The 19,366-nt window shown below is 39.6% G+C and overlaps 1 protein-coding gene across 2 annotated transcripts in view; it reads right to left on the reverse strand.

The window, feature by feature from the left end:
- The window catches only part of UVRAG (UV radiation resistance associated), a 307,325-nt gene that overhangs the window by 65,644 nt on the left and 222,315 nt on the right, over positions 1-19,366 (reverse strand). For both annotated transcript variants that reach the window (XR_007120854.1, XM_047690725.1), the window contains exon 13: positions 9,808-9,886. Coding sequence is in view for 1 of the 2 variants with exons in the window: in XM_047690725.1 (XP_047546681.1) it covers positions 9,808-9,886 (79 nt within the window). In the remaining variant the exon portion in view is untranslated. The remainder of the gene's footprint in view (positions 1-9,807; positions 9,887-19,366) is intronic.

The raw sequence follows: 19,366 nt of genomic DNA on the forward strand, positions 1-19,366 counted from the left end.
TGAGAAGGGACTTGTGTCTAGGTTATATAAAGTACCCTTACAACTCAATAACAAGGACAAATAATCCAACTTAAAAATGGGCAAGGGGCCTGAGTATTTCTCCAAAGAACATATTACAAATGTCCAATAAACATGTGAAAAGATGCACAACATCATTAGCTAATAGGAAAGTTCAACTCAAGACCACAATGAGATACCATGTTGCATCCAGCAAGATGGCTATAATCAAAAATATAGAAAATAACAAGTGCTGCTGGGGATGGGTAAGGGAACTGAAACTCTTATACACTGCTGCTGGGAAGGTCAAATGGCAATTCTCAAAATGTTAAACAGTTACCATGTGGTGCAGCAATTCTACTCCCAGGTAAATACCCAAGAGTAATGAAAATATATGTCCTCACAAAAACCTGTCCATGAATATTCCTAGCAGTATTATACATTCTAGCCAAAAAGTGTAAACAACCCAAATGTCCACCAACTGATGAACTGATTAATAAAATGTGGTATATATCCATATACATCTTCAAATAGCCAAAATGATTTGGCAAAAAAAAAAAAAAAAAAAGGAATGAATGATACATGCTATCACATGGATGAACCTTGAATATATAAAAGTGTAAGGAGCCAATCACATAGATCACATACTTAGGAGTCTATTTATAGGAAATGTTGGAATAGGTAAATCTGTAGAAACAGAAAGTAGAATGTTAGCTGCCTAGGGATGGGTGTCTTGGGGAATGGGGAGTTAAGTAATGGGTACAGGGTTTCTTTGGGGGCAATAAAAACATCTAAAGTTGACTGTGGTGATAGTTGCACAACTCAGTGGATATACTAAAAACCATGGAACTGTACATTTATTTAAATAGATGAATTATATGACATGTGAATTATATCACAGTAAAGTTTTCTTTAAAGATATAGGTATGGGACTTAAAAAAACGTTTCTACTACATTACTGGCAAATTTCGTAGGCAGCAGCGGGAGAAAATGGCAGTCTGACTATTAAAATTTCCTTGGAATTTGTATTCTCAATTCCAAGAATTAAGAAAATAAGAAGTGTTTTCTTCCCATGTGTCACATAGATTGGACTGTATGTTGAAGAAATAGACAAGAATTTAAGCTGCTGGGTGTAAGCTGGCACTCATCCCTTCTAAATAGCTGAGCACAGTAGGCCCCAAGAGTAGTCAGGTTGTAGAGAAAGACCATGTCCTTGGCAGAACAGAGGTTTCCAACTGTTTTTGGAAGGAGAAGCTAGTTTTACTTTCTATGAAGTCTTAAAATAACCTGAGGGGAAAGAGAAGTAATAGAGTGAAAGGAAGAGCGGTCATGAAGTCCCCGCATTCTAGTCCTGGTTCTTCTGTTGAGCTCTTGCTCTCAGGCTTCCCATCCGCAAAAGGCAGATCACTGTCTGTAACCTATCTACCTCATAGGATTGTAAGAAGACCCACATTTTAAAAAAAATTAAAAAAGAAATAAAGAAATAAACGTCAGTGGGATATAGCCAGATTGACATCAGGAGATTTGGTCTTGATTTGTTTGCTATTTAATAGTTTTGTCATCCTCTGGAAGTTAGTGTAGCAGCAGCTCAATTTTTTATCTCTAAAGACAGACCCAGTCAACTGCTTCAATGGGCATGAAATATGATAAAGAAGTAAAAAGTATAATAAAAAGCCATATTACATTCAAAACAAATGTAAATCATCATTAATATTTGTAAACTAGATCCTCAAAAAGTATTACTGTTAAGTCCCTGAGCATTCAAGAAAGGAGTGAAAAGGCCTGGCTTAAGAAATGTCAAAGAAAATCAGGAAAGAGCCCACTGATAATTCCTGGCCATGAACTGAGCACACTGGATGGACTTGTACTGAACATATTACCAGAATTTAACTGTTAAGTCTCTTATATCATGTTCCAAATTTAGGAAACCAATAAGTGTGTCTTATCAGACTATGAGCAACTCAATTATTTTGTAGGAAATCTGGATGGCCACCTTCTCTACAACAGCAGTTCTTAAACTTTTTGGTCTCAAGATCTCTACATTTTTTCAAATTACTGAGGACGTTAAAGAACTTTGTTTTTATATGGGTCATTTATACCAATGTTACCATATTAGAAGTTACTTTTAAATATTTAATTCATTTAAAAATAACAACTGACGGGCAATAGGGTGGCTCACCCGGCTAAGAGTCTGCCTTTGGCTCAGGTCATGATCCCAGGGTCCTGGGATTAAGCCCTGCATCAGGCTCCCTGCTAAGTGGGAAGCCTGCTTTTCCCTTTCCCTCTGCCTGCCTGCTCTGCCTGCTCGTGCTCGCTATCTCTCTGTTAAATAAATAAATAAAATCTTTAAATATATATATATATAATTAATATGAAACATTGTTTTAGTTTCAGGTGTACAACATAACGACTGGATAAGTATATAATTTGCAAAATGATCATCACAATTAGTCTAGTCATTCATCACCTTACAGTTACTAATTTTTTTTTTAGGGTGAGAATTTTAAGACATATGGATGGTCTCTGACTAACAGTGATTTATTTGACTAATGATTTTTTGATGGTGTGGGTTATGGATGGAGTGAAAGTGATACACATTCACTAGAAACTGTATTTTGAAGTCTGAATTTTGATCTTTTCCCAGGCCTGTGACAGGTGGTACAATCCTCTCTCATGATGCTGGGCAGCGGTGGAGAGCTACAGCTCCGTCAGCCATGTGACCACAACGGTAAGCAACTGATGCCTTCACAACCATTTTGTCCCCATAAAATCATTCTGTCACTTTCAGTAGAGTATTCAATAAATTACATGAGATATCCAATACTTTATTACAAAATGGGCTTTGTGTTAGATGATTTTGCCCAACTGTAGGCTAATGAAAGTGTTCTGAGTATGTTTAACGTAGGCCAGGCTAAGCTATACATTCAGTAAGTTAGTTGTATTAAATACATTTTTTTTTTAAAGATTTTATTTATTTATTTGTCAGAGAGAGAGAGAGCGAGCACAGGCAGATAGAGTGGCAGGCAGAGGCAGAGGGAGAAGCAGGCTCCCCACAGAACAAGGAGCCCGATGTGGGACTCGATCCCAGGAAGCCGGGACCACGACCCGAGCCGAAGGCAGCGGCTTAACCAACTGAGCCACCCAGGCGTCCCTTAAATACATTTTTGACATGGCATTTTTAACTTACAAAGGATAATGGTAATCAGAATATAAGCCCACCACAAGTCAAAGATCTGTATTTTCTTAGCAACTTTTTAAAAAAAAAGATTTTATTTATTTATTTGAGAGATAACAGAGATAGTGAGAGAGTGCACTAGATGAGGAGGAAAAGCAGGCTCCCCGCTGAGCAGGGAGCCCTACAGACTTCCAGCTCCATCCCAGGATGCTGGGACCATGACCTGAGCTGAAGGCAGACATTTAACCGACTGAGCTACCCAGGCACCCCTCTTAGCAACTTAAAATATACGATACAGTATTATTAACTGTAGTTACCATGCTATACATTATATCCCCAGGACTTATTTGCTTTATAACTGGAAGTTGTGCTTTTTGACCATTTTCAGACATTTTACTCACTCCTTAATGCCCCCAGCTCTGGCAACCCCTGAACAGTCTCCGTACCTGAGTTCGATTTTTGTTTTAAAATTCCACATATAAATGAGATCATTTGGCATTTGTCTTTCTCTACCTGACTTGTTTCACTTAGCACAATGCCCTCAAGATCCATCCATTTGTTGCAAATGGCGGGATTTACTTCTTTTATTATGGCTGAATAATTTTCCAGGGAATGTGTGTACACATACCACACTTTCTTTATCCCTCCATCCACTGATGGACATTTAAATTGTTTACATATCTGAGCTACTGCAGATAATGCAACAGTGAATATGTGGGTGAAGACATCTTTTAGACTTAGCGTTTTCATTTCCTTTGGTTAAATACCCAGAAGTGGAATTGCTACACCATATTATAGCTTTATTTTGAATTTCTTGAGGAACCTCCACATTGCTTTCCATTTTGTCTGCAACAATTTATATTCCTGCGAACAGTACACAAGTGTTTCCTTTTCTCCGTATTCTTGCCAACACTGGCTAATTCTTGTCTTTTGGATAATAGTGAGGTGATATCTCATCGTGGTATTGATTTGCATTTCCCTGAGGATCAGGGATGTTTAGCACCATCCATCATATATCTTAAATCTGTTCAGTTCTCTCCATCTCTATCCCTACTATCCTAGTCCAAGCTACCAACAACCCTCATCAGGTCTTTTGAAATAGCCACCTCAGTGGTATCTGAGTTCTATTCTAGTTCTTTATAATTCATGTGAGAAGAACAATCTTTGAAAAAATAAATCAAGCCACTATCCTGCTTTAATTATTCATTGGCTCCCCTTTGTATTTAGAATTAAATTCAAACTCTTTATAATCTCTCAGCCCTTGTAGGATATGCTCCCTGGCTACCTCTCTCCTTACTTACTATACTCCTATCACATTAGCCATCTACACAAGCTCTTTCCTACATCAGGGATTAGGCATTCACTGCTCCCATGACCTTAACTTACTGTTTCCTAGCTCTTTGCATGGCTGGTTCCTTGTCATCTCCATGTCTTAACTCAATATTGCTTCCTCAATAAGGCTATCTGCAGGTCCTTCTCTCCAGTTACGTCCCATTATATCGCCTAGCTGATTTCTATTATAGCACTTAACACAATCTAAGATTACTTTGTTTACTGTCTTTTCATTAGCTTATAAGTTTAATGAGAGAGTTTCCTTTTAAAAAAAAATAGCTTTATTCTGATATAGCTCACCTACCATAAAATTCACCCATCTGAAGTGTATAATCCAATGGTATTTAATATTTTATTATTATTTTTAATTATGGTAAAATATATTACATAAAATGTGTCATTTGGGCCATTTTAAAACCATTTTTAAGTGTATAATTCAGTGGCATTATCATTATATTCACAATGTTATGGAACTATCAACACTATCTTCTTCTAAAATTTTTTCATCACCCCAGACAGAAACTGTAACAGAGGTAAGTAATAACTCTCCCATTTCCCAGCTCCTAGTAACCTCCAATTTCTATGCATTTGCCTAGTTCAGATAATTCATATAAGTGGAACCATACAGTATCTGTGTTTTTGTACCTGGCTTATTTATGAGGTAGAGATCTTGTGTGTCGTATTCACTGTTCTTTTTTTTTTTTTTTAAGATTTTATTTATTTATTTGAGAGAGAGAGAGAATGAGAGAGAGAAGGAGAGAGCATGAGAAGGGGTGGGTTAGAGGGAGAAGCAGACTCCATGCCGAGCAGGGAGCCTGATGTGGGACTCAATCCCAGGACTCCAGAATCATGACCTGAGCTGAAGGCAGTTGCTTAACCAACTGAGCCACCAGGCGTCCCCTTACTCACTGTTCTCACTCAGAATATACAGCACATGGCAGATGCACAACAAATACTTGTTGACTCAATTCATAATTTGAAGCAAGTCACAATTCTTTGGGATCGGTTTCTTAACTGTGTATAACCATTCATTCATTCATTCAACATTCTTTTGAGACTTTACAGTTTTAAGCATCGTGCTTACTCACTGAAATATCATAACGTGTAAAATAGCTGTCTCTGCTCAATGAACATTCAGTTTCTTTCCTACGTGGGAATGTTATCTCCTTTGACTCTGTGTACTTTTAGGATGGAAATACGGTGGACCGTTGACCAATGCAAGGGTTAGGGATGCTGATTGCCCACACAGATGAAAACTGCCTCTAACTTCCGACTTCCCAAAACCTAACTACTAATTGCCTCCTGTTGACTGGAAAGCTTACCAATAATACAACCAGTTGATTAATACATATTCTGTATATGTATTACATACTGTGTGCTTGCTCTTATGATATGCCAAGAAAATGTTATTAAGTCACAAGAAAGAGAAAAATACATTTATAGTACTGTCCTTAGCAAAAAAAACACAACAACAACAACAACAACAACAAAACCATATATAAGTGGACCTTCATGGTTCAAATTCATGTTGTTTTAAGGGTCAACTGTATACAGAACAATGAAGCATACAGAAGCAAGGGAATCTCCGCCACCTCTCAGAATAAGGAATCCTAACTGGGGCAAGAGATGTCCAAAGCCATACTGTCTTCAAATCCATTTAACATTAGCTGCATCTTTCATTTCAAAGGGTGATAATAAGGGTAACGTGGATACATATATATGTTTTCAAACAATAGAACTCTCCATAAATGTAAGGCAAAAGTATTGTATTTTTTGATTTATTACTTTTTATGCTCTAAAAGCTAAAACTAAAAGCAAACTACTATGTTATATGCAAATTCTAATGTAATGTACTTATAAAGTTACTGTCAATTGTGGCAGAACCTGGTTATTTATTTATTTATTTATTTTACAGAGAGAGAGAGAGAGAGAGAGACAGCGAGAGAGGGAACACAAACAGGGGGAGTGAGAGAGGGAGAAGCAGGCCCCCACGGGGCAGGGAGCCCGATGTTGGGCTTGATCCCAGGACCCTGGGATCATGACCCGAGCTGAAGGCAGAGGCTTAATGACTGAGCCACCCAGGTGCCCCAGAACCTAGTTTTTAAATCAATGTTAATTATACTGTGCCTGAATTTTGCCAGGTCTATTCCTGTAGTGTTACATGTTGACCAACAAAGAAAGCTATTTCCAGACAAAGGGGCTGACAAGTGAAAAATATTACCAAGTGGTACTAAAAACAAGGCACTTCACTTTATTCACTTTCAATACCCAGTAGAGCACACAGACACATACCTTTAGACCGCAATGACAGGAAGAGGGCAAGGAGGCCTTACCACCCCTCTCAGCTCTTCGAATAACACTTGAGGATTTCTACTTGAAGGCCTGTCTTTCTAAGCTTATGCTTTCAAAACGGGCTGGACTGGTCCCAAATACTGAAGTAACAAATATTACTAAATTCTGTCATTTCCTCTACCAAAAAAGTGATTTTACTACTACTTCTGGTTGTGATGAAAGGTCCTATTGACTATTCAAATCCTCAACCAAGTTATGGATGCAGTATTAAATGACTTCACTCCTTTTTCTCTGGCACTTTAACACATGCCAATGCTTTCATCCACCTCCACTAACCTGGCCTATAAATTACTGAGGTGGGGCCATTTTAATAGTATGATTTGTTCACATCTCTAGAAGTGGGGTATAAATGAGACTGGCTGAGAAGAAAAAACTCTCCTTTGACAACATGTATTAATATGTAAGGTATAGAAATATATGTAAGGTATAGAAAACTAAATCTTCAAAAAGTTGGAAATTTTTTCCTGATACAATATATATGATTAGGGCTCATACTGATTAATACTTTTTTGATTTGTTATAAATTGAAATGTAATAAAGTGATGGTATTAAGGCCAAAGACAAAATGAAATATTTCTCAAGAAATATTAGAAGATGGACCATATACAGTTGAAGCAAAAAAAAGGCTTAAGGTCACAAATTCAATAATAGTTTCTTTCTAAATTGTCAGAAAGGGCCTCCTGAATGCACTCTGAAACCTAAGACAATTTGTTTATAAAAAGCTGATTGTCCTCTCCTTTTAAAACTGCCACACAGTGATGAAAAATACAGAGGGCAAGATACTTGCTCTCTCTGGATTTAAAGGAGTTAACTTATCAATCTTAAACCCACACACAAGTGACAAGTGTAGTCTTTCAAATCTTCCAAAAAAATTATTAAGTTGCAGATACAAAAAAACTAGAAACCATCTATTGTTTAAACAGATGAATAAAACTAGTTCAGCATGCTTGTGACCTTGGTTCAGTTAAAAATAAAGTCAGAGGCTTCTTCTTGGGAAGTGCTCCAGAGTGAGGACCAAACAGGTACCCGAGCTTAGTCTGAGGTGCAGGGTGGACTTGCCCAAATTTTCCACTGCACACAACCTCCATCTTTGTCTTGTTTTCAAAGCAAGCTGGACTTTTCGTAGCGCCTCTTTCAGCATCCTCTGGCATTCCTATGTGTGTGAACTCGTGTGTGTGTGTGTGTCCACGCAGCGCATGTGCGTGCAGCTGAAATTTACGAGGAAATCCAGACATTCAGCTCTAGCCTTAATCAGGAGTAGAATCTTCCAACAGACTTTGGACCTCACCCTAAGTATTTAGGGCAAGAAACAGAAAATAGGGCAAGGAGAGACAAACCTCTGCATTCAGATCAGAACTTAGTTCCACCAACTTTCCTGACATCCTGCCCCCCAGACTCTGGACCCATGTGCCCTTTTCCACATTGGCTGACCTCACCTGGAGGTACTCTCTAATTTACTTAGCCCTCTTCTCCCTTCATGAACTCTTAGGCCACTTCTGCCTTTTCCATAGTATAAAAACTATAATCAGAAAAAAAAAAAAAACCAACCAAACTATAATGTAGCATAAGACAGCCTTGAAATAAAAGTCCTATTTCTTTTCCTTTTTTTTTTTTTCCCAAGCAGATTCTATGCCCTACATGTGGCTTGAACTCATGACCCCAGAATCAAGGGTAGCATGCTCCACCAAACGAGTGAGCCATGTGCCCCTAAAGTCCTATTTCCTAGACTAAGGTGATTCTCTGCCAAAAGTGGAGAGAGAGAAAGCATCGGGTGTGGGAAGAATGGCACAAGAATGGAAAGATGAGTCACAGGTCAGAGCCTGAAGCAAAGAATACAGGCTGCAATGGCAGTAATGAGCAAGCAGTATGACTGCGAGGGCGATGAGTACACACTTACAAAGCAAATGATTAAAGGAAGACTGCAGACTAGAAATTTGATCCAATATCAGAAAAGATAAGAATCTAAAAAAAATCAAATTAAACATTAAACTGATATTTGATGAGAGATAGCCAGGCAAAGATGATACCATATGGAGGAATAATTCTAGATCCATCAGGAAAGAATAAGGGAAATTTTCAGCGAGTCTTTATATTCATACAGATAAAAGGCAGTCTTTTAAAAACAAAAACATTATAAACCTTCTTGCTTCTATTAAAAGAGAAGGTGTGAGGATACAGCTGATAATGTCTTTAAATAACAGTCAAATCCTGGATGCTTATCCATGTGCTATTCCAACTGAGTATGTTCAAATAAAAACAACGCTCCGAAGCTGATCTTCCTTTACAACTAGAAAATATACGAAACGTCTACCTCTGGAAGCATAGTCAAGTATGCTACAGAAATTCTGCATGGCTCTTTTCGGAAAATGAAAACCCGAGCACCTGTTAGTCTTTCTACAGCATATGGGAAGACTTTATTTAAATGAGATACTAACTGGCTTAATGTTGAGAGAGCCGCAGAAACCCCAGATGGGTTGGAAGGACCACGTGGTTGGTCTTTTCTTTTTGGTTCTTGCAAAACAAGGTGAGGAGACCATTAAGGACTTGCCAGAGGCACTAAACTTTTACTCCATAAACAACTCCCGATGCAAAATGAGTCCCTGAAAGTGGTTTAAGAGAACAAAGTGATCTAAGAGAGGAAAGCTGTGTGAGAAGCTACAGAGGAAAAAAGTTATAAACGGACACATTCAAGTACAGTCTACTAGCAAGTAACAACTTAGTAAAGGGCTTCTGAGTTTAGAAGGATTTCAATGTGCACCCATTGCTTCTCAGGAGTACTTATAATGGCATAAAATTAGGCTGTGGCCAAAAAAGAACTTCGCATTATCACCGTAACTGGTTAAATAAAACAGTCAACTGTAGTAGCACTTATTTATAAAGAAAGATGGTCAGCAACCCAAGAAGTAGGTTGTATGTGGGAAGTAGAAAAGGAGTGAAGAGAGGTTACTTACCTGTGCTATATTTTTGTTCAGAAGATAGACACCATAATCAAATTGTAACTTCTCCCCTCCTTTTGGATATAATGGAAACCTTAAAAAAAAAAAAATCCAGTAGGATCAGAAGTTTTCCAAAGCTTGAGTAAAACAACCTCCAAGAAGTTCCCTGAATACAGCATAAATATGTAAAGACTTGGACTACCAGCTGGTTATAGTCCCTGCAACCCATTATCTTAATATCTTCATAATTAGTCCAATCAGATCAATGGTTCCTTTGTTTCAAAAAAAACTGAGGGATGCCTAGGTGGTTCAGTTGGTTGAACATGCGACTCTCGGTTTTGGCTCAGGTCATAATCTCAGGGTCATGAGACTGAGCCCTGCAACGGGCTCCAAGCTTAGCGCAGAGTCTGCTGGGGAGTCTTTCTCTCCCTTTCCCTCTGCTCCACCCCTCCCACACATGTGCTCTCTTTCTCTCTCAAATAAATAACTTTCCAAAAAATTGAGTAGGTCATGCCACAATGGACTAATACATAAAAAAATGACCCAACTAACCCCGAGAAGTCGAGACCACTATGTTTCATATTTATGTATCATAAACTTACCACCCTAAACTTAAGATCCTAGAAGCTTTTCCTCTAATACTCTGGGCCTTACAGCTCAAGTTCTATTAAATAGAAAAGAAGATTAAGGGGGAAAAATTCAGACTTGAAAGCAACATATAAGATTTCTGTTTCTTTCAAGGTGGCCAGTCAAATCAACAGTACTAATATGTGTGAAAATTCATCCAAAATTCACTCACACCCACAGGCGTGCTATTTGGATGTTATTTCTCCAAGGCAATGTCATGCCATAGAGCTCTCATCAGACTTTCCATTTTAACCTGACTCACTGAATTAACAAAGGCATGAGATTTGTGGATCCTTATCAACATGATGAGTTATTTCAGAAAATAAATTTCTCTATTACCTTTTCCCTATCCCTGCAAATGAAGAAGAAAATGTTATATTCTACTCATATCTTCCCAATTCTCAAGACTAAGCATACATTTCTATCCTCTGAAATAAACACACAAACATAGATCAATCACAATTTAGATAGGATCAAGAAGAAAACTTCACCTTCTTTAGTTCTGCAATATATGATTATTCTCAAAAATAAAATAATCCTATTGAAATGAATGGAAGGTGACAATTAGTGGACATTCTTAATTTCAACTGCCCGAGGAAAAGATACATTCCATAAAGTCTGATGGATATTGTTTTCCAGGAAAAATAAAGGAAATAATTAAAAACCTTTATATTGGGGCACTGGGTAGCTCAGTGGGTTAAAGCCTCTGCCTTCAGCTCAAGTCAGGATCCCAGGGTGCTGGGATCGAGCCCCACATTGGGTTCTCTGCTCAGCAGGGACCCTGCTTCCTCCTCTCTCTCTGCCTACTTGTGATCTCTGTCTGTCAAATAAATAAATAAAATCTTTAAAAAAACCCTTTATATTAAATTCTTTTTTTAAAAAAATATTTATTTATTTGCCAGAGAGAGAGAGAGAGAGAGAGTATATAGATAGATATCACAGGCAGGCAGGCAGAGAGGGGGAAGCAGGTTTCTGGCTGAGCAGGGAGCCTGACGTGGGGCTCAATCCCACAACCCTGAGATCATGACCCGAGCCAAAGGCAGAGGCTTAACCCACTGAGCCACCTAGGGGCCCCATATTAAATTCTTGAAAGCTGTTGATTACATATAGTTTCCAAAAGGTAAATTCATTGTGCTATAAAATTACAGGCACTGCGGAATGAGTAAGTTCATGAACTTCTTTATTCTCTACTAAGGGAACACCAAATGGTTCATACATCCATCAAGAAGATACAGCTTTGTATTTAATTGAAGCAGCAAAAAATAAAGCAGGCCATGTGGTGTGGCCCTAAATTGAGACACATAAAAATAACAGCAAACTTAGGATAAGCAAAGTGCAGCACTAGGCTTTCCCAGAGTGTTTGGGAATCATCCAAACTTGTATGAGGTAGCTTGCAAAGAAACTACCTAATTGCAAAGACGTAATAACACAGGGGCCCTCTGGAAGGAATCTAGTAGAGTCTCAAAGCTCTGTATTATGTAGTTGTTATTCTATAAACATCACATGTAGACTATCTGCACAGCTTTCCAATCCCACATATATATACACCTTCAAGTTACCAATACAGAAACAGTTTCAAATGTTAGAAGAGTACATTGAAATAAGCACACGCTAATAAGCTAAGTCTCTACATTCCTGAAAAATAGATGTCACAACATGGACTTTATAACTTCATCAGGACTTCTTTATAGAAAAAGTCACAAGGTGTGTACGTAACATTAAAACAAATCTGAAGAGTGATTAAAGCCAAAGGTTCAAATAGGACAATTTTAAGACAGATCGATCATTCGGACAGAGTTCCTATCTTACATTGCTTTTAAATTCTTTTTTTTTTTTTAAAGATTTTATTTATTTATTTGACAGAGATTGAGAGAGAGAGAGAGCACAAGTAGGCAGAGAGGCAGCCAGAGAGAGGGGGGAAGCAGGCTCCCTTCAGAGCAGAGAGCCCCATGCGGGGCTCAATCCCAGGACCCTGAGATCATGACTTGAGCTGAAGGCAGAGGCTTAACCCACTGAGCGACCCAGGTGCCCCCAATTGGGAAATTCTTATAGGTTATGTTCCTTATGGGTTTTATAATAATCTCATTTGACTATAAAAAGCATGCAGTGAAGCAGATGGTCCAGGGTTTTTGTTAAAAAAAAAAATGATTTGCCTTGATCACCTACTCAGTGGGAGAGACATGACTGGAGTATTAGGTCTTCAATTATAAATTCAGTATTCTTTATCGCCTCTAAGTGCTTAAGAGAAGCAGCACAACCGAGATCACTAGAAGAATGGGAGCTCTGGTTCTAAGGGAAATGGTTGAAAGAATATGAGATGTTCACTCTGGAGCACAGAAGTTGCAGAGAAAACAAATGAAGGACTTCCAGAGAGAAAAAGAATTGTTTTTGTTCTCATGGTTTCAACAGGGAGAACCGAAGTTAATGGTAAAAGTTACAGGAAAATTGATTTCACCCAGAGTTAGTCAAAATCCAAAAGATCCTGGGTAAAGGCAGCCAATCAGAAGCTGGACAATAAATAATGGACATATATTCAGGGGCCTAATAGGCTGAATGGTGGCCCCCAAAAGGTATGTCCATACCCAAATTCTGTGAATGTGAACTTATTTGGAAAAAGGGCTGCCATTAAGTTAAGGATCCTAAGATGAGATCATCCTCAGTTATCTGGGTGGGCCCTATAGCCATTACATGTCTGTATCAGGGCCACACAGAGGAACAGACACAGAGATGAACATCACGTGAAGATGGAGGCAGAAATTAGTTACATAGCCTTACCTGGAACCACTAGAGGCTGGAAAAGGCAAGGAAAGATTCTCCCCAAGAGCCTCTGGAGGGAGTGTGACCCTGCTGACACTTTAGTTTAGGAACTCAGGCCTCCAGAACTATGAAAGAATAACTTTCTGCTGTTTGAAGCCACCAAGTCTGTGATATTTTGTTACAGCAGCTCTAGAAACTGACACACAGGTGGCGGGGGGGGGGGGGGACTACCAAACACTGAATGACTCAGTAGACTAGATGAAGTATACCTCCTCCATCTCCAGGATTCTGTAATATTAAATAAGCAAAACTAAATATACTGAATATAACTTCATCTTTCCTTCAGGAACCAAGAAAATATTTCAAGACCGTAATCCAAAGAGTCATAATGACAGTCAACAGCTAAGGCTGCAAAGTCCATCTACTGAGATGCCAGTAAATGGAATGAGCAAAAAAGAGACTCATCTGTATATGAACTCACATATAGATACACATGAATTACTTTCTGTGTGTGTGCATGTGTATATACACGAAGAACAAATTTCACTGAATTTGGAAAAAAAAATGTAAAAGGAAGTGACTATGAATCATTCTTCCTTTAAAAAGATAACAGTTATTAAAAGCACTACCCTCTCCCCAACCTAGACAATTTTACAAAGGATTCCAAATTGGTGATGGTTTCTTGCCTTCACCTTCAGGAACCCACATCAAGGTCTGGTTCTTTAATGGTTCAACTGGGGATAAGGACATGGTATAGTTAATTCAAATTTTTTATTGTGTATATTAAGATCAATTTTGCTCAATGCATCTGTAGAAAACGTGACAATATATATACTCAGTATATTTTGAGGTCATGACTTTACTTCAAACTAACATACTTTCTCCTGTTCAGATTAGTTTCCTACCACCACTTTTATCAGTTACTCAGGCTTAAAATGACATTCAATCTTTAGCCACCTTCTTTGCCTTTTGTATTTGCAATGATTCACCAAGTCAACAAGTCACTTTTCCTTGAAACATTACTATCTCTCCATTCCACTGCCACTCTAGAAAATTCTTTGCTGTTGTGTGCATTGCAGGATGTTTTAGCTGCATTCCTGGCTACTCATTAGAAGCCAGTATTATTCTTTATCTTCTTAAGTACAAGTTGTTGTTGTTTGTTTTTTTTTTTTTATCATGTTGCTTCTCAGCTCTGCTTCCTAATCACTTATTGTCTTCAATTTCCACTCCTCTGTCCAGCTTTCCAGGCCTAAGGGACCTGGACCTGTCTGCCTGATGTATGTGCAGCTTATTATGCTCAAGTGGTTTCCTCACAGTCTCAAGACACAAGAGCTCATCACTCTCTGCCTTTGCGTACTTCCTAGAAATGCTCATCTCCCTTTCCTTCCACCTGGCAGAGGAAAAGAGACTGTTTCACTTGGTCATGACTAAAGAAAAGAAACTCACATTTTGTTTTTATCTTTTTTTTTTTAAAGATTTTATTTATTTGACAGACAGAGATCACAAGTAGGCAGAGAGGCAGGCAGAGAGAGAGGAGGAAGCAGGGTTCCCGCTGAGCAGAGAGCCAGATGCAGGGCTCGATCCCAAGACACTGGAATCATGACCTGAGCCGAAGGCAGAGGCTTTAACCTACTGAGCCACCCAGGTGCCCCTCACATTTTGTTTTTAAAGATTTTATTTATTTATTTAGACAGAGAGATCACAAGTAGGCAGAGAGGCAGGCAGAGAGAGAGGAGGAAGCAGGCTCCCCACTGAGCAAAGAGCCTGATTCGGGGCTCGATCCCAGGACCCTGAGATCAGGGCCTGAGCCGAAGGCAGAGGCTTAACCCACTGAGCCATCCAGGCACCCCTGGAGCCCCAGGCGCTCACATTTTTCTACTGAGTTGTATAGTATCACTAAAGCCTTAAGTGTGTGTCACTGCAAGTTGATGCTAATGCGGTGACACCACGAGGCAGACCACAGGCACACTTACAGGATGGGAAAGGGCTGCAGTAGAGCAAGGGAAAGGGAAAGGGAAAGGAAATGAAGTCAGTAAGGTAAAGGGTCTGGGTCATGCGCAGTCACAATAAGGACTTTGGCTTTTACTCCAAATGAGGGGAAACTCTGGGGGTTGTGAGGACAAACTGCAGGGGAGAAGAAAGGAAACATGGAGAGGCCACTGCAAAAATCAAAGCAAGGGAAGAGGACGGTTTAAACCAGGATGGCGCTGTGGAAGTGGTCAGAAGTGGCTGAATTCTCCTATACTGAAGACAGAACCAACAAGATTGGTTGGCTAATCTTACATGAGGTATGGGGGCCAGGGGAGTCAAGGAGAACTCCAAAGTTGTTGGCCTAAGCAACTGACAGAATTTCATCTCAACGTTGACACAAGTACAGGCGGCATTGAGACAGACAGTTAGGGGCTGGCGTGAGGCACAGAGTGCAGGCTCAGGGCGAGAAGATTTGGCTGCAGAGGACAGCAGGGGCCAGACAGGGCGAGGTCCTGTAAACCATAAGATACCAAGACTAGACCCTTAAGGACAATGGGAGGATAACCAAAGACTTTTTTAAGTGTGGGAGTGACAGGATTGGGGTTATATTTTGTAAAGAGCACCCTGACTACTGCAGACCTGGGTTGGAGGTTGCTACAGTGGTCTAAGCCAGAATGGTGAGAGTTTTGATTAGGATTCCAGTAGTGGAGAGGAAAAGATGTGAATGGATTTGCGCTATAATTGACGGGTGGAACTGAAAGGACTTTGGGACAGATTGGTTGTAAAGGTGGTGAAGAGGGAGGAGTCAAAGGTGACCATTTTGTCTTTTGATTGAGTAAGTAGGAAGATGGTGGTATCTGTGAAATAAGACTGGGAACAGTGGAGGAGGAACAAGTATATATGTTATTTAGGTATATAATAGATATAAAATATATGTGTTATACAAAATTTTATTATATATAAGGTTAGAAGAGAAATTTGGGGTAAAAATGTTAAGGAATTATAAAAATTGAGATGGGGGGTGCCTGGGTGGTTCAGTGGGTTAAATGTCTGCCCTCAGCTTGGGTCATGATCCTGGGGTCCTGGAATCAAGCCCCGCATCAGGCTCTCTGCTCAGTGGGGAGCCTGCTTCTCCATTTCCCTCTGCCTACCGCTCTGCCTACTTGTGCTTTCTCTCCTGTCAATAAATAAATAAAATCTTTAAAACAATAATTGAGATAGGTACTACAGCCATAGATATGAACAAGATGGCCTACAGAAATCATAGAGAAGACAGCTATTTCAGAGCCTTGAGAATATCAACAAGGGACGGTGAAAATGAAGAGCAGCCAGAAAAGGACTAGTCAGAAAGATTTAAGGAAAACCAAGTGTCTCACCAAAAAAGCTCAGAGAACGTGTTGATTTAAGAAAAACTATATTATCAATAGTTAAATGCGGCTGACAGATTAGGCAAAATGGACATGAAAACATGTATAATGGATGTAATTGTAAGAGTTCATTGGTAGGGAGCTTTGGTAATATGGTAAACACAAGTTTAAATGAAGTAGTGGGGATGACGGACGGCTGGTATGAATTCAGGAGTGATGAAGTGGGAAAATGGAGCGGAGGAGAATTTGGCACAGAGAACAGTGAGCTCAGTAACAGGAGGACAGGGTGAAGCACAGCAAAACTTCCTGAGAAGGTGAGATGGACAGGCTCTCCATCCTACAGGTGAGGATACAGGAGAAAGATCTGCCTTAGGTGGCAGGTGGGACAACTATCCCATTATAGGAAGGATAAAGAAAATGAAAAAAGCCTGGATGGACACAGTTTATCCATCTGACAAATTTCCACTGAACTCACACTGTGCCAGCTATAGTGCTAGTGGCAGAGACAGGAGGGTGCGCACACACAGACAATGAAGCCTGGAGTCCAGTGGAGTACACGGGCATTGCTCACATAATCACTAACAAATATATAATTTATAAATTAAGTACTCAGAAGGAAAGCACACTATTCCAGAAAAGAAGCAGACAAAAACTAAGAGTCAGGGAAGACTTGTGCAAGAAAGTGACACTCCAGCTGAGATCTCAAAGATGGGTAAAAGCTAAGGGAAGGAATGTTCCAATTAGAGAAAGCAGCATATGTAAAGGCCCCATGTCAGGAAGGAGCATGGTGCTTCAAGGATTGGAAGGAGGGCCGGTATATTGGACTGAGGCAAGTTGTGCTCAGAGATAAAGCTGAAGCTGGATAGGAGGGAAAATTTGCAGGGCCCCCTACCCTCCAGATATGCCTAGATTATGGTCTGATTCTTTTCCTAAGAGAAACAAGAAACCATGGGAAGACTTTAAATAAAGGTGTAACTTGCTCAGAATTCTACTTGATACCTTTCTTTTTATTTTTTTTATTTTTTTTTTTTTTAATTTTTTTATTTTTTTTCAGCATAACAGTATTCATTATTTTTGCACCACACCCAGTGCTCCATGCAATCCGTGCCCTCTACAATACCCACCACCTGGTGCCCCCAACCTCCCACCCCCCACCCCTTCAAAATTCTCAGATCGTTTTTCAGAGTCCATAGTCTCTCATGGTTCACCTCCCCTTCCAATTTCCCTCAACTCCCTTCTCCTCTCCATCTCCCCTTGTCCTCCATGCTATTTGTTATGCTCCACAAATAAGTGAAACCATATGATAATTGACTCTCTCTGCTTGACTTATTTCACTCAGCATAATCTCTTCCAGTCCCGTCCATGTTGCTACAAAACTTGTGGATTCATCCTTTCTTTTTTTTTTTTTTTTTTTTTTTTTTTTTTTTTTACAGCTTTATAAACATATATTTTTATCCCCAGGGGTACAGGTCTGCGAATCGCCAGGTTTACACACTTCACAACACTCACCATAGCACATACCCTCCCCGATATCCATAACCCCACCCCCTCTCCCAACCCCCTCCCCCCATAAACCCTCAGTTTGTTTTGTGAGATTAAGAGTCACTTATGGTTTGTCTCCCTCCCAATCCCATCTTGTTTCATTTACTCTTCTCCTACCCCCTCGACCCCCCATGTTGCATCTCCTCTCCCTCATATCAGGGAGATCATATGATAGTTGTCTTTCTCCGATTGACTTATTTCGCTAAGCATGATACCCTCTAGTTCCATCCACGTCGTCGCAAATGGCAAGATTTCATTTCTTTTGATGGCTGCATAGTATTCCATTGTGTATATATACCACATCTTCTTTATCCATTCGTCTGTAGATGGACATCTAGGTTCTTTCCATAGTTTGGCTATTGTAGACATTGCTGCTATAAACATTCGGGTGCACGTGCCCCTTCGGATCACTATGTTTGTATCTTTAGGGTAAATACCCAGTAGTGCAATTGCTGGGTCATAGGGTAGTTCTATTTTCAACATTTTGAGGAACCTCCATGCTGTTTTCCAGAGTGGTTGCACCAGCTTGCATTCCCACCAACAGTGTAGGAGATACCTTTCTTTTTAAATGAACACTTTCTCTTTGAACTTTCCTGATGATGACAGATTTGCATTTTGAAGAAATTATGGCTGATTACAGTGGAAAATGGTTTGGAGGTGAGACCAGCTTGTTATACACATCTAGGGCAGAGATCATGGTTGCCTGGACTAAGGTAGTGATATTAGAAATGGTAAAAATAAGACTAATTTAGAAGGTTTTTAGGAAATAAAATCATAAAGATTCCTATCTGGTTGGAAGTGAAGAGTGATGGAGAGGGCAGGATCATGGATAACTCTTAATGTTTGTTCTGCTGAACCAGACAGGAGCTTGATCAAATGGCAGAACAACCTGAACAAAGAAATGTAATAGAACTGCAGAGCACCACTGGGAGCCCAGAAGTGGTTATTAATCATGAGTTTATAATGATGCTATTGTGTGACTTTCTCTAGACATCTCCTTGGATGCAGCAAGTACAGAGAAAATGGACAGCAGGGCTATAAAGATGACAAAAAGCTACAAGGGGCAAGGCGAAGGTGTTACTAAAATAATGGGCCATAACATCTAAACTGGAAAAAAGGGGCCAGGGTCTAAAGGCCACCAAGAGGAGCAATGAACAAGTGGCTGAAGGAACGAGCAGAAGGAGAGAAAATACTCAGAGAGCAAGAATCAAGATTTTGGGTGTGAACTGAAATGATGACATGAACCATAAGATTAAGTGAAGACAATGAAATGCAAGAGGTCATTGGTAACAAAGATCAAGAAAATGAGA

Source organism: Lutra lutra, chromosome 10 (genome assembly GCF_902655055.1).
Source record: "Lutra lutra chromosome 10, mLutLut1.2, whole genome shotgun sequence".
Taxonomy (NCBI): domain Eukaryota; kingdom Metazoa; phylum Chordata; class Mammalia; order Carnivora; family Mustelidae; genus Lutra; species Lutra lutra.